Source organism: Eriocheir sinensis, chromosome 9, assembly GCF_024679095.1.
Source record: "Eriocheir sinensis breed Jianghai 21 chromosome 9, ASM2467909v1, whole genome shotgun sequence".
NCBI lineage: Eukaryota > Metazoa > Arthropoda > Malacostraca > Decapoda > Varunidae > Eriocheir > Eriocheir sinensis.
Window position 1 is genome coordinate 18,059,501 of NC_066517.1, and position 14,933 is coordinate 18,074,433.

Genomic DNA, 14,933 nt, shown 5'->3' on the forward strand with positions numbered 1-14,933 from the left:
TTCTCTTATTTCCTCATTCTCTGTATTTATTTATTTCTTCGTTCTCTGTTTTTCTTTCCTCCTTCTGTTCGTCTCTTCCTCACCGTCACCCACAACCCGATAAATAAACTATAAAACAAGCACGTAAAACCCCATTTCTTATCACTCTCACTACCCCCCCCCCCCCCGAACCAGCACCACTCCCAAGCAACCTCTGGGTCATAATCAGTATTCCAAGTGGGGGCGGGACGCTGGTTTACCTGTCTCCCTACGCCAGGTGAGCACCCACCTGGCGTACCCTTCCACACGCCCCAAGCGCCTGAGGGAGGGAGGGCTGGGCGGCGCGGGGCAGGCTGTGACTATTACCACCACGTGCAACACGGCGGCCGTCTGCGCGAACAGCTGCCGTGCACACAAAGAGGACGGGGGCGGCAGGTGGGGCGAGGCAGCGACAGATTGGCGGCAGCGGAACCAAGACCTCAAGGACACAAGATTGACCGATGGCTGGACCCGGTGAGCTTTAGAATGAGTGTGTGAGTGAGGGAGTGAGTAAGAGATGAGTGTAGCCGACCGGATGCGGAAATGGAGGAAGTGAATGAGGGTGTGGTTGAGGAAATTGAATAAAAGGCAATGTAACCAAGAGCATTCAGACACAATATTGACCGATGGCTAGCAAACTTTTACAATATGTGTGTGAATGAGGAACCGAGTTACAGATGAGTGTAGCCGATCGGATGCGGAAATGGAGGAAGTGAATGAGGGTGTGGTTGAGGAAATTGAATAAAAAGCAATGTAACCTAGTGCATTCAGACACAAAATTGACCGATGGCTGGACCCGGTGAGCTTAAGAGTGAGTGTGAGTGAGGGAAGTGGGTGACAGAGAGTGCATTGCCGACCGGATGTGGAAGTAACGGAAGTGAATGAATGTGTAAATGATGAAAGTGGATAAAAAAAACGAAGGTAACCAAAGCATTCAGACACAATATTGACCGATGGCTGGACCCGGTGAGTTTCAGAATGAGTGTGTGAGTGTTGAAAGTGAGTGTAACAGATGAGTGTAGCAAACCGTATGTGGAAGTGAATGAATATGTGGATGAGGAAATTAGATAAAAGGAACGAAATCAAGCGCCTTCTGATAAAAATGACCGCTGACTGAACCCGGTAAGCTTTCGAATGAGTGAGTGAGTAGGTGAGTGACAGATGAATGCAGCAAACCGTATGTGGAAGTGAATGAATATGTGGATGAGGAAATTAAATAAAAGAACGAAATCAAACGCCTTCTGATAAAAATGACCGCTGACTGAACCCGGTAAGCTTTCGAATGAGTGAGTGAGTGAGGCAGTGAATAACAGATGAGTGTAGCAAACCGTATGTGGAAGTGAATGAATATATGGATGAGGAAATTAAATAAAAGAACGAAATCAAATGCATTCTTATAAAACTGACCGCTGACTGAACCCGGTAAGCTTTAAAATGAGTGAGTGAGTGAGAAAGTGAGTAATATATGAATGTATTGCCGACCGGATACGGAAGTGACGGAAGTGAATGAATGTTGATAAGTGTTGAAATTGAATAAACAAACAAATATAACTAAATAGATACAGAAACGCCAGTGAAAATGAAGGTTGTGAATGAATGTTGATAAGTGTTGAAATTGAATAAGCAAACAAATATAACCAAATAGATGCAGAAAAAAAAACAGTGAAAATGAAGGATGTGAATGAATGAGTAAATAATGAAAGTAATGTAGTGGGAACAGCAATTAGCGGGCTTTTTTTTACACTTTTTTTGTTACCCTTGAGCAGTTTCCTTAGCCGTAAAAAAAAAAAAAAAACTGAACCCGGTAAGTTTTAGAAGTGACTGGTTGATTGATTAATATTTATTGGCATTATAAAAACAGAAAAAAAGGGTGTGAGTGAAAAAGTGAGTAACAGATGAGTGAATTGCAGACCAGATGCGGAAGTGAAGGAATGCTTGTGTGGATGAGAAAACTGAATAAAAAAAAAAAAAAAATTGGATTCCGAAATAACGGTGGACAAGACGGACGTGAATGAATGTGAAAACGATGAAAGCGCATAAGAGAAGAATGTAACTTAACTGGATGTCAAAATACCGGATCTGAAAAAATGTCGGAGGTGAATTATTGAATGGAATGATGAATGGATGAAATGAATGCAGGTGAGTAAAAAATGAATATAACCGGATGCCGAGAAATAGTGAAAACGATGGAAGTGAATGAATGTATAAACGATAAAAGTGAATAAAAGATGAATGTAACTGCATGCCGAGAGAACGGGGAACATGATGAAGGTGAATGACAAGCTAGCATAAAATAGAAGACTTAACTAAATGCTCGCAGGAAATATGAAAGTGATGAGAAACAAAAAACAAAAAAAAAAAAAAAAACGTTGAAGTGACTTTATAATGAATATATGAATGGAGAAAATGAATAACAGATGAAAATAACGAACCAGATGACGGTGAACACGGTGAGAATGAATGAGAGCTTGGCGCAAATGGAATAATTGAATGGTCGCAAAAAATATGAAGTGAAGAGAAAATGTCGTTGGACGTGATTTTGGTACGTGGAACTTGATGTTTGAACTTGATGTTTGAACGAATATAACACGATGCTGGAATGACGATGAAAATAATGGAAGGAATAATTGGAAGCAGAAAATATGAAAGTGAAGAAAAAAAATGACTGGATGTGACTTTGGTACGTGGACTTGATGGAGGCGAAAAAATGTTTGAACGAATATAACACGATGCTGAAATGACGATGAAAATAATGGAAGGAATAATTGGTTGCGGAAAATATGAAAGTGAAGAAAAAAAGTGATTGGATGTGACTTTGAAATGTGGAAATTGACGTAGGCGAAAAAAGTTTAAACGAATATATGACACGATGCTGAAGTGGCGGTGAAAATAATGACAGTAAGTGAAAGCCTAGCACGAATTTGAGTACTTAAATGGTTGCAGTAATGGTGATGATGATGGTGATGATGATGGTGATGATAATGGTGATGATAATGATGATGAAGATTAAAATGTAACACCGACAAAGATCTCTTATTCATGGCTCCACCCCTAACATTTTCCCTCCTTGTGCCTTGGGTCCTCCTCCTCCTCCTCCTCCTCCTCCTCCTCTTCATTAGCAGCCTCCCTCTACACACAGACACGCCCTTAATATTCTGGGTCACGAAGTCCTCACCACAAGACTCCCTGGGCTCTGACTGGCCCGGACACACACACACACACACACACACACACACACACACACTCACACACACACACACACACACACACACACACACACACACTTCTCCCCCACCCCATCCCTCCCGCCACAAACACACACGCCAAAAGCACTACATCCAGTTAGACCACCCATGGATGCCAGTTCCCTACCTCCCCCCTCCCCCCCCACAAACGTCCCACACCAAGACTCTGCCGGACAAGGAAGCGAAAAGTCCTCACGTGAACCACCCACCGCAACGCTCACCCTCCCCCCCTCAGCCACACCCCCGCAGGCTAGCCCGTCAGCACCGTGGGGAAGTGTGCGGTTAGGTAAATGCAGAGGTAGGATGATGATGATGGTGATGAGCCTGCAGCGTCTGAGGGGGAGATGAAGGCGTCACGGGTACTCACCGAGGCGGGCTCTGAGGTGGAGGAGTTGGAGCCGCTGGAGGCATTGGTGCCGCTGGAGTTGGAGGACGCGTTGGAGGACCAGCTCCTGGAGGACGTGCGGCCACTGTTGGCGGAGAAGAAGCTGTCGGCGGAGTTGAGGCTGAGGGTCTCCGGGGAGAGGAGCACCCCGTCCTTGGTGACCTCGATGATCCTGGCGTGGCCCCGCACCCCCGGCAGCCGCAGGAGGCTCTTAAGGCTGGCCAGGTCACCCTTGAGGGAGTGCTTGAGGGAGTGCTCGCCGCCTCGCCCCGCCTCCTCCTGCTTCGTGAGGGTGGCCACGTCCGTCATGCTGGTGCTGGCGCACGGCCCCGAGGCTGGCGGGAGGCTGGACTGGCCCTCGCTGCGCACAGACCTGAAGGAGACGGCGTCGGGGGCGCGTCGGGCACTGAAGGAGAGGCCGCGGCGCACGCTGGCCTGGGATACGCCTGACCACGTGCCCACCTGGTAGCCCGCCGCCCGCTCGGCTCGCGCGAAAGACGCCGGCACTACAAGGCTGTCACAGTCCACGCCGCGCTCACTGTACGAGTCCCGCAGATGTGTCGCCGCCTGGGTGTCCTCCTCGGGGCTTGTCGGGGGCTGCGTCTGGGGCTGGGGCGTGCCTGGTGGCGGCTTCAGAGGGCTGGCGTGCTTCAGCATAGCGACTTCTGCGGGGGAGAGAAAAGCGTCAGCAGAGCACCGTCAGCAAGGCAGGGGCGTCTACAAGGGCAAGGTAGTGCAAGCCTGCCAGTGTGTGTGTGTGTGTGTGTGTGTGTGTGTGTGTGTGTGTACAAGGTAACGGATTGGAGCTAATTACACATTATCTATTGTAATGATGACAAATTACATATGATCAAGAAATGAACTAATCACGCACACACACACACACACACACACACACACACACACACACACACACACACATTGAAATCAAACAAGAAATTGACACTGAATCTCTCCCTCCCTACCCCAGGCGCTCCTCCCCTCCCATCACAAGTCATGCACTCTCAGGTCACGGCCTCACGCCTCCGCCGGGCCGCGCTCTTTAAATAACATCGTAACACATACCGACCCCTACCCCCTACACGACGGTGGATTGGTGGTGATACACGGAACATCGATTGCCTGGCCAGCGTGCTATCCCCTCAACACCACATATACAGAAAAGAGAGGTATACTAAAGGAAGAGAAGGGAATACTGCTACGCCCCCTCTGCCATACGTTAAAAGTCTGATACTCTCCACCTCATACACGAGAAATATGTCATCACGAAAACATACTCTAATGCAATAGTCAAGTTTGTGGACCCAGTCTTGATGATGGATAGCAAGACAGGTTGAAGACGGGTGATGTTGGGCTTGAAATACACACACACACACACACACACACACACACACACACACACACACACACACACACACACACACACACACACACACATTTAGCAAGTTAGTTTAATAACAAAAATATATATGAAGTAAAATAACATAAATGCCAAAAACACATTCCATAACTTTCTACAAATAAGAATCTTTTACAAAATAACTTCGATTTACTGGAGTCTCTTTACACAAACACACGCCCCTCTTCTTCTTCTTCTTCATCATTTTACATTACCCTCTACGTTTTTTTTTTTTTCATTCCCTTTATGGTTCAGACAGAAAAGTTCCTCAACATATATTCCTCCACTTCACAACCATCTACCTCCCTAACACTCCCTCCCGAACCTCCTCCTCCTCTCTCCCTCCCTTCCTCCCGGTTCACACGCACACAACACAAGGCTGCCTCGTAACAATACACGCATAACAAGTGAAAAATATCAACGATGAAAACTTCGCATTGAATCTCTGTTGGTGCGGCGGCGTTCCCAGGCGGAGAGAGACCTTCCGGAGCATAGCAGAGCCTCGGGGGCCGGGCATCATCGTGGGGCTTCCTGCTGCAAGACTTGAAGGTGTTGCCCGAGGGAGGAAGAGGAGGAGGAAGACCAAGAAGAATGAGAACAAGAACAGGAATAACAAAAACAATAATAAGCTGGAGACTGAGAAGGAAGAAGAATAAGGAAACATGGAAAAAGAAGACGGTGAAATGAATGGAAGAAAGAGGAGGAGTAACAGAAGAAAGAACAAGAATAGGAACAAGAAGAACAAGAACAGGAATAACAAAAACAATCATAAGCTGGAGACTGAGGAGGAGGAGAAGGAAGAACAATAAGGAAGCATGGAATAAGAAGGCGGAATAAATGGAAGAAAGAGGAGGAGTAACAGAAGAAAGAACAAGAATAGGAACAAGAAGAACAAGAACATGAACAACAAAAACAATCCCAGGAAGAAGAAGGAAGAGAATGAAGAACAAGAATACATAGAACAAGAAGAACGGAGAAAGAGAGGGAGATAGAGGAAGAGAATGAAGAACAAAAATGAGAACAAAAAGAACAAGAACAGGAATAACGAAAACAATCCCAGGAAGAAGAAGGAAGAGAAGGAAGAACAAGAAGGCATAGAACAAGAAGAACGGAGAAAGAGAGGGAGATAGAAGAAGAGAAGGAAGAACAGCAATGAGAACAAGAAGAACAAGAACAGCAAAAGTATGACCAAGTGCGAAAGAAGAGGGGAAGAAAAAGGAAGAACAAGAAAAACACGAATAAAAAAAAAAACAATACAATAAATGAGAGAAAGAAGAAGAGGATAATGAAAAACAAGAAGAATTGGAACAAGAACAAGAACAAGAGCGGGAGAAAGAGGAGAAAGAACAAAAAAAACAAGACCAGTAAAAAAAAAAGAAGAGGAAGGAGGCGGAGGAGGAGGAGAACAAGAACAAGACCTTGAAGACGAGGAACAAGAACTAGAAGATGGAGGAGGAAATGAAGAAGAGAGAAGAGGAGGAGGAGGAGGAGGAGGAGGAGGAGGTGACAGTGATGATGATGGGTGCTCTCTCTCTCTCTCTCTCTCTCTCTCTCTCTCTCTCTCTCTCTCTCTCTCAGTCCCAAGTCACTGGGAAAGCTAGTGAGGTCATTTTTTGCCTTCCCGCATGACAAGGTGAAGTGTCGTGGGAGGCGGGTGGCAGGTGACGGTGGGGAGGGCGGGGGAAGGGCAATAGAAAGCTCCGCATATCATTGGCCTTTTGATTGCCCGGCGTGCCATGGAATATAATAGCTTCGAAGTCCTCCATGTTAGTAAGACGTTCTATAGAGAGGGTTTGGGAAGGCTTACAATGGACTGATTTCGCTCCTTTTGTGTCATGTGTCTGTTTTTCGGTCTAGTCTTTTACTTTTCATTTTTTTTATACTCTCATTTCCTTTTTTTTCATCTTAGTTTTGTTACTCGTTGCCCTTGTCTGCCTCTTCATCTTCGAAATGTTATAGATAGTTCTCGTTCTTCTTGTGTCATGTATCTATCTCTTTGACCAGCCTTCTACTTTTCCTTTTTTTATTTCTATCCTCGTATTCCTTTTGTTCTAAGTTTTGGTGTTCCTCTTCTTCTTTCTCGTTCTCCTCTGCCTCCTCCTTCTCCTCATCTTGTTTCTCCATATATAAGTCGTCTTCCTTCTTTTCTTTCCTTCTCTCCTGTCCTCCTCTTCGTCTCAACCTTATTTGTTTCCCTCCTCTTCCTTCTCCTCGTTTTTATCTTTCTCCTTGTTTTCCTCCATCTATATTAATCCAACTTTTCCCTGTTCCATGCTCTCCTCATCGTTTTAAATCACGTATCTTTCTTCCTCTGCGTTTTTCGTCTTATCCTCATTCTCTTCTTTCTCTTCTCGTTCTTCTTTGCTTCTTCATTCTCTTCTTCCTCGTTATCTTTTCCTTTTTTCGTTCTCTTTCTCTTCTTCCTCTTCCAGTCTTCGTTCTTTTCCTCCTCTTTTCGTTCTCTTTCTCTTCTTCCTCTTCCAGTCTTCGTTCTTTTCCTCCTCTTTTCGTTCTCTTTCTCTTCTTCCTCTTCCAGTCTTCGTTCTTTTCCTCCTCTTTTCGTCCTCTTTCTCTACTTCCTTCTCTTCCTCCTCTTTTCATCCTCTTTCTCTTCTTCCTTTTCTAGTCTTAAGAACATAAGAACATAAGAACATAGGAGTCTGCAAGAGGCCGGTAGGTCTGTACGAGGCAGCTCCTCTGAACCTAAGCTCCCGTGTACCTCCCGTGTATCTAACCCCACCTAATATCGCTGTCCATGAATTTATCTAATCTATTTTTGAATGTGACAATTGTATTGGCACTCACCACATGACTGCTAAGCCTATTCCACTCATCCACCACCCTGTTTGTAAACCAATTTTTGCCGATGTCCCTGTTGAATCTGAATTTATCCAGTTTAAACCCATTACTTCCTGTCCTACCCGGTTCTCTTACCAACAAAACCTTATGAATGTCTCACTTATTAAAGCCCTTCATCCATTTATAAACCTCGATCATGTCTCCACGCACCCTTCGCCTTTCTAGAGAATGCAAGTTTAACTGTTTGAGTCTTTCCTCGTATGGCAAGTTTCTCAACCCCTGAATCATCTTAGTCATCCTCCTCTGCACTAATTCTAACATTTTGATATCCATTCTATAGTAAGGTGACCAGAACTGAACCGCATAGTCAAGATGAGGTCTAACTAATGCCAAATATAGTTTGAGAAAGACTTCGGAGCTTCTGTTGCTTACGCTCCTTGAAATAAATCCCAGTACCCTATTTGCTCGATTTCTAGCTTGAATGCATTGTGCCCTTGGACGGAGATCAGAGCTCACTAAGACCCCTAAATCCCTCTCGCACCCAGACCTGCTTATGAGAGTGTCATTTAAGCAATAGTTATGAGAGGGGTTGTTCCTACCTACACTCAGAATACTGCACTTCCCTACATTGAACTCCATCTGCCATTTATCCGCCCAGTCATACAATCTGTTTAGTTCACCCTGGAGAATACTAGTGTCCTGATCCGATTCAGTTACTCTACCGATCTTGGTATCATCTGCAAACTTACTGACATCACTACTAATTCCTGTATCTAAGTCATCTAAGTCTTCGTGCTGTTCATTCTTTTCTCGTTCTTGTTTTTTTTCTTCTTCTGGTCCTCGTTCTCTTCTTCCTCTTCTCGTTCTCTTCTTCTTGTCCTCGTTCTCGTCTTCATTCTCTTCCTTTTCTCGTCCTCGCCATCGTTCTTCTTCTTCTTCTCCCTCTCTCGTTCCTTCTCCTGCAATACCTTCGTCAGTGCTCACAAGCGAACGAAGCAAAGCCACACTGTTACTCACGCCGCGTAAAAAGTGGAGGCGGGCGTCATGGGTCTGTAAAGTGCGCGGCGGCAAAAAGTTATGACAATGCATCCCTTTCCCTTTACTGACTCTGGTTATGTTGGTCGCTCCGGGGCTGCGGCCGTCACCACAACGCTCACTCTCGCTCTTGGATAATGGGAATGTTACGCTGTTTGTTTTTGGAGAATGCTAAGCAGACTAAACACCCCTGCTTTTCGCTTTTACGTTGTGGTTGCTGCTAGTGCTTCACCCATTAGACGGATTTTATTTTTTTACAGTAAAGGAAAGGGAAATAGAGAAAGAAAAGTTAGCTAATCACTACCACTGTATAAAAGGAGTTCTAGGAGAGCGGCCAAAAGTGAGGTCAATTTCAGGAGAGGTGTCTCGAAACTCTCCTGTCTTGCTATACTTTCCTTTTTTTTCTGTCCTTCTCATCGGTTTAACTCTGCCGCCAGCTTTCTTAAACGTCGAATTAGTATTTATTAAGTTTTGTGGCTGGTTTCGCATTTTCCTTCCATTTTTTAGACTTATAGGTTAATTAGAAGTGTTCGATTTCCACATGGTCGTCATATTATAAACTTAGTCGTAGAAAGTTACGCAAGAAAATCAACAAAACAAGCTAACCACGCCTTGAAAAAACGGGTTAACATAGACTAATCACATACATTAACGTTACTTAGGATTAATACGACGTTTGAAAAATCAGGCGTTAGTGCGAGAGTTTTGCGAAATACTCATCGAAAAGTAAATAGAGTGATTGAGCGAGTGAGTCCATCTGGCAACACTGTCTTTTAAAGGGTAACCACATTATTTACGACTTCCCGTGCACGCGGCCTCTTCCATAACGCTGGGAGGTGCCATGCGTGGGGCCTCTGCAAGGATCTCCAGGCTACGCACCACCACGCACTTACGCACACATGCACACACTGTCACGCAAGCCATTCACCGCAAACCTCATCAGCCAATCTTTGTTGTCGCTGAGAGGTGCCATGCGTGGGGCCGGGGCGCACCACACACGCTGCCGGGGATGTCACGCGAGCCGCAACGCAACCCCCGGCAGGCAGTGTTTGGGGTGCCGCGGGGAGGGAGTCTCGACCTACTCTGTTTACTGTCAACTTCCTCACAGCTTCAGGCCCTCCAAGTCGTGCTCACCAGCTGTTGGAGACGACCAAACACACCCACACCCTTCCGTGACCTTACGCTGTGTCCCCATACCCCTTTCACCCCACCCCAGCCTCCCTACACCCCTACCCAGCACCCAACAACACATCCACACCCCCTCCAGACCTTCCCCAGCGTCACCATGCCGCCTACACCCCTCCCCAGCACCCTACAACACACCCACACCCCTCCCCAGCACCCTACAACACACCCACACCCTTTTCTGATCTTCCCCAATGTACCCATACCCCTTACGCACCACCCCCAGCACCCTACACCCACCCCAGCCTACCTTCACCCTCCCCAGCCTACCCACAGCCCCGTATACTCGGTGACACCTGAGCTCCGCCTCTAAGGACCCCGGGTGGTCTTGACACACGTCCCCCGCTCGTGAAAGTTTGCGAACTGGTGCTCCTGCCGCTGCCTTAATTACCTCGTTCGTGGCGCCGTGTTAAAGTTTTACGGGGAGTGTGTGAAGAGTGAAGACCCGCCACTACCACCACCACCACCGCCACCGACGCCACCACCACCACAGCCGCCACCACCTCTACCGCAGTCTTTTTTTTTCTGTCAAGGGTATAGTAAGAAGAGGGAGTGGGTTAGTACGAGTAGTAATGGTACAGGTATGGGAGAAAGAAAGCCCTAATATCCTCATCTCCCTCTCTCCCTCGACCTGTCTGATTGAAGGTGCGCCAGGTGTGTTTCAAGATCGAGTGTGAATGGGGAATAGTTTTTTTTTTAAACAGTAAAGGAAACATGCAACTCAAGGATAAAAACAAAGGAAAAATAATATAAAAGACCGCATAAAAGTCCTTGTTTGTATACCTGTCGACTGATTGGTTGTAATAGACAGGAGTCACCGTTGCCAGATCATCGTACTCAGAACATAGTATTTACCGGTTTCTGACGCCTAACTATTGCCAAGAAACATCAGGATCTAACTCTTTTAACGATAACTATAAATGAGTTTCGTTATTGGAGCCCAGAAGACAGTTTTGGGGTAGGAAGTCGGGAAATGTAAGCGGCTGAGTACGACAATCTGGCAACGTTGACAGGAGTTACATTTAAAGGTAAAAAGATAGAGATCACAGAAAGTTGACGTACGATGATAATTAAAAGGTTAAGTGTTCGATTTCCACAAGGTCGATATATTATAAACTTAGTCGTAGAAAGTTATGCAAGAAAATCAACAAAACAAACTAACCACGCCTTGAAAAACGGGTTAAAATAGACTAATCACATACAATATCTCTCGGCCCTTGCTTACTCCCACCCTCTCAAGTAACAAAACTCTCCCTTGTGTCCACCACCACCACCACCACCACCACCACCACATCCTGAGGCAGCGAAAAATTAACTTGTCCGGCGGGAACTGAACGTGAGGAAAGGAGGGACAAGAAGGCACGGGGACAGTGACTTCAACACCACTAACACCATCATCACCACCACTCTTTCCTCATCACCAGTATTCCCTCCCCACCACTGTCTATCTATGTATCTATGTATGTCACCTCCATCCCCCTCCTCCTCTTCATCCCTCTTCCATCACCACCTTTCCCTCATTACCACCACTAACACTTCCATTATCTCAAGCTCCACCTCCACCTCAGTTTCCCTTTTTCCCTTCACCACCAACACTATCACCACCATCACCACCATACATCACAATTCTCTCCACCTTTCAGCCAACCCTCCTCCTGTTAAAACATCACCACCTCCATCACCACTACCACCCTCGACCACAAACATCACCACCACCACCACTACATCAACAACCCTCACTGTCGTCTACAAACATTTCAGGGCTTAAACACCCACATTTGATAAGGCTTTCCTAGAGGTTGTGGGCTTTTCCAGGGGTAGTTGTATAGGCCTAGTGATAGTTTGACAAGGCTTCTGCACCATGAATGTGAAAAAGCAGTCATGGGAACTCGACTAATCTCCTTTGTGGGCTTTGGAGATAGTTATTGTGGGTGTCAAAAGTTTCTGAGAATAGGCTTGCCACTCCTGCTACCTTCTCCCTTTCCTTCTGCGGTGTTACGAGGAAACCAGAGCTGACCCGAGGCTTGGTGGCGCAGTATAGGGTTCAGTCAGACCGGCCACCACAGAGGGAGATTTAGACGGAGATAAAGGTTAGGTTAGGTTGATTGACAGGATGTTGTTAGATAAGAAGCTTCCCACGCGGTATAGAGAGTTCAGGTGTAACGAAGAAAGATATACACTTCACTTGAGGGATGATATATATTGATTTGTAGATAGACGGTCGTATGTATGTGATAAGGAGTTGTTTTTTTTGTAATTCAGTGTGTACTATCTATCTTTTTGTATATTCATTAATCTAGCAATTATATATAGTCTATTTATCTATTTGTCAATATAGTATACACATTTATTTATCTGCCAATACATATCTACGCATATCTATCTATCTATCTACGTAACCACCTATTAAAATACCTACTTCCTTTATCTATCTATTCATCTATCAATCTACCTATCTATATACATGTAAATATCTACCACTTCATATCATCTACCTATCTTTCTATCTATCTATCTATATGTCTATCTCTGTATCTGTCTATCTATCTATCCATTCATCTAAACATGTCGCTTCATCTCGCATTCATCCATCGTTCTATCCTTGCATCAGTCCGTCAGGCAGCGTCCGGGTCGGCACAATGCACGGCCAACCCACCCCAGCCAGCCAGGTCCAGCGATAGCACTATAAAAGGCAGGACAGACAGGGAATAGGCAATACAGGAAAACTTGCTCGTTCAGTGCTGTCTGGCTTCTCACGGGCATCGCGCACACACGCCCACGCCAGACAGTCATTCCTAGGCAGCAGGGAGGACACATTGCCTACGTCTCCTGGATAGCAAGTAGAGAGAGAAGGAGAGGGAGAGAGAGGGTTAGGAGAGGAGGCGAGGGTAAGGGGGTGAGCCACAGTCTTGCAAATCCTTCTTCGTATTGGTAATTGTCGGAGATTAAAGAAAAATATGAAAAAAAGAGGAAACGCACACAGAAAGCAGAGACGTAAGTAACAAAGACAGACAAAACAAATGACAAAGCAACAGATAAATAAATGAATGAAGAAGAAAAGAAGGGAAATAAAAGAGGAAGAGAAGAGGAAGAAGAATAGAGAGAGGAACGGGGCACCAAAGCGTAAGTGACGCCTGATGAAATAATTGTCAAGCAACTGAGAAAGAAATTAGTGGAATAGAAAAGATATCAAATTAAAGAGGAGGAAATGAGAAAGAAGAGATGGAAGAGGAAGAAGAACAAGGTATCAAAGTGTAAGTAACGCCCAACAACAACAAAAAATAATACAAAACAATTAAGAAATAAAGGATGAGTAGAAAAGGAGGCAATTTAAAGAGGAAGAGGAAGAACGGAAGAAGAAGAGGAAGAGGAACGGGACATGAGGAGTGGGTGACGACTGACCTCTTGCTGCAGACACGGAACACAGATCAAGAGTACTTATTTGTCTTACTTACACCCACACACCTGCAGACATTCCCCTAACACACACACACACACACACACACACACACACACACACACACACACACACACACACACACACACACTTATACGCCTGTTACCTGACTATCAATTAACCACAACAACCATATAAAGAAATAATATAACGTACTAACTTCTCCAATTTAAGTATTCTTCTCTCTACAAATTTCATCACCACTACCACCACCACCACTTATGTCCCCTCCTCCCCCCTGCATCAATCCACTCCTTAACCATCCTCCTCCACCACCACCACTAACATCATCTCCACCCCTAACTATATGACTACGTATACTCAGGTGCTGTCCGCCACCTCTACAAACTGACCACTTCCTCACCACCACCACCACCTTGACCATCACCACCACCGTCACCATCCATCACCACCTTCTCCGCTGTGTGTGTGTGTGTGTGTGTGTGTGTGTGTGTGTGTTTATGGTATTCGGATATAACCTAAACAGTGTAATAATGATAAACAATTCTGATGGGAGAGTATTACTATTATTATTATTATCATTATTATCATCATTACTACTACTGCTATTACTACTACTACTACTTAGACTGTTACTACTACTACTACTACTACTACTACTACTACTGTTACCTGGCGAAGGAAGAGGATACAGGTGAGGAGGGACAGGAAGTGAGAGGGAAATGAACAGGAAGGAAAGCAAAGGAGGAGGAGGAGGAGGAAGAGGAGGAGGAGGAAGAGGGGGGGAAGGAAGAGGATCAGGTCAGGGGTCATTGATGTGTCGAGGGAAAGGAAGAATGGAAGTATTAAGGAAGGAGAAGAGGAAGGAATAAAATAGGGAAAAAGGAAATAAGGCAGAGGAAAAAACAGGATGGAGGAAAAGGGGACGGAAGAGAGGGAGGGGGAAGGAAGGGAGGAGGGAGGATGGGGAAAGGGGAGGGGGTGAGAGAGGAAGCGAGGGCAGGAAGCAAAAGTGAAGGAAGAAAGGAAGGAAGGGAGGGAGGAGGAAGGAAGGGAGGAGCCAGTATTTTAGCGAAGTTATTTTAACCGTTTTCCGTTGCATGTATTGAATTCTTACAACAGCAACAACAACAACAGTAACATTAAAACAAAAATCACCACAACTACTACAACTACTATTATTACTACGACTACTACTATTACCATATCCTACTACTGCTACTACTACTACTACCACTACCACTACTACTACTACTACTACTACCATATCCTACTACTACTACCACTACTACCACCATTAATAATAATAATAATAATAATAATAATAATAATAATAATAATAATAATAATAATAATAATAGTAAAAATAGAACGAAACAAATGAAAACCTTGAAGACACCCTTAATTAAAATCAAATCGTTCTTCCCCCTCAAGAGAAAACTATAATTG

At 45.1% G+C, this 14,933-nt stretch overlaps 1 protein-coding gene across 2 annotated transcripts in view; it reads right to left on the reverse strand.

Moving 5' to 3' along the window:
• The window catches only part of LOC126996060 (mucin-2-like), a 61,003-nt gene that overhangs the window by 43,601 nt on the left and 2,469 nt on the right, over positions 1–14,933 (reverse strand). Inside the window, exons 2-3 of one of the 2 annotated variants that reach the window (XM_050856117.1) lie at positions 10,458–10,591; positions 3,631–4,313 (exon numbers count right to left, since the gene is read on the reverse strand). In XM_050856117.1, coding sequence (XP_050712074.1) covers positions 3,631–4,313; positions 10,458–10,591 — 817 coding nt within the window. The remainder of the gene's footprint in view (positions 1–3,630; positions 4,314–10,457; positions 10,592–14,933) is intronic. The other variant, XM_050856118.1, reaches the window with a different exon arrangement.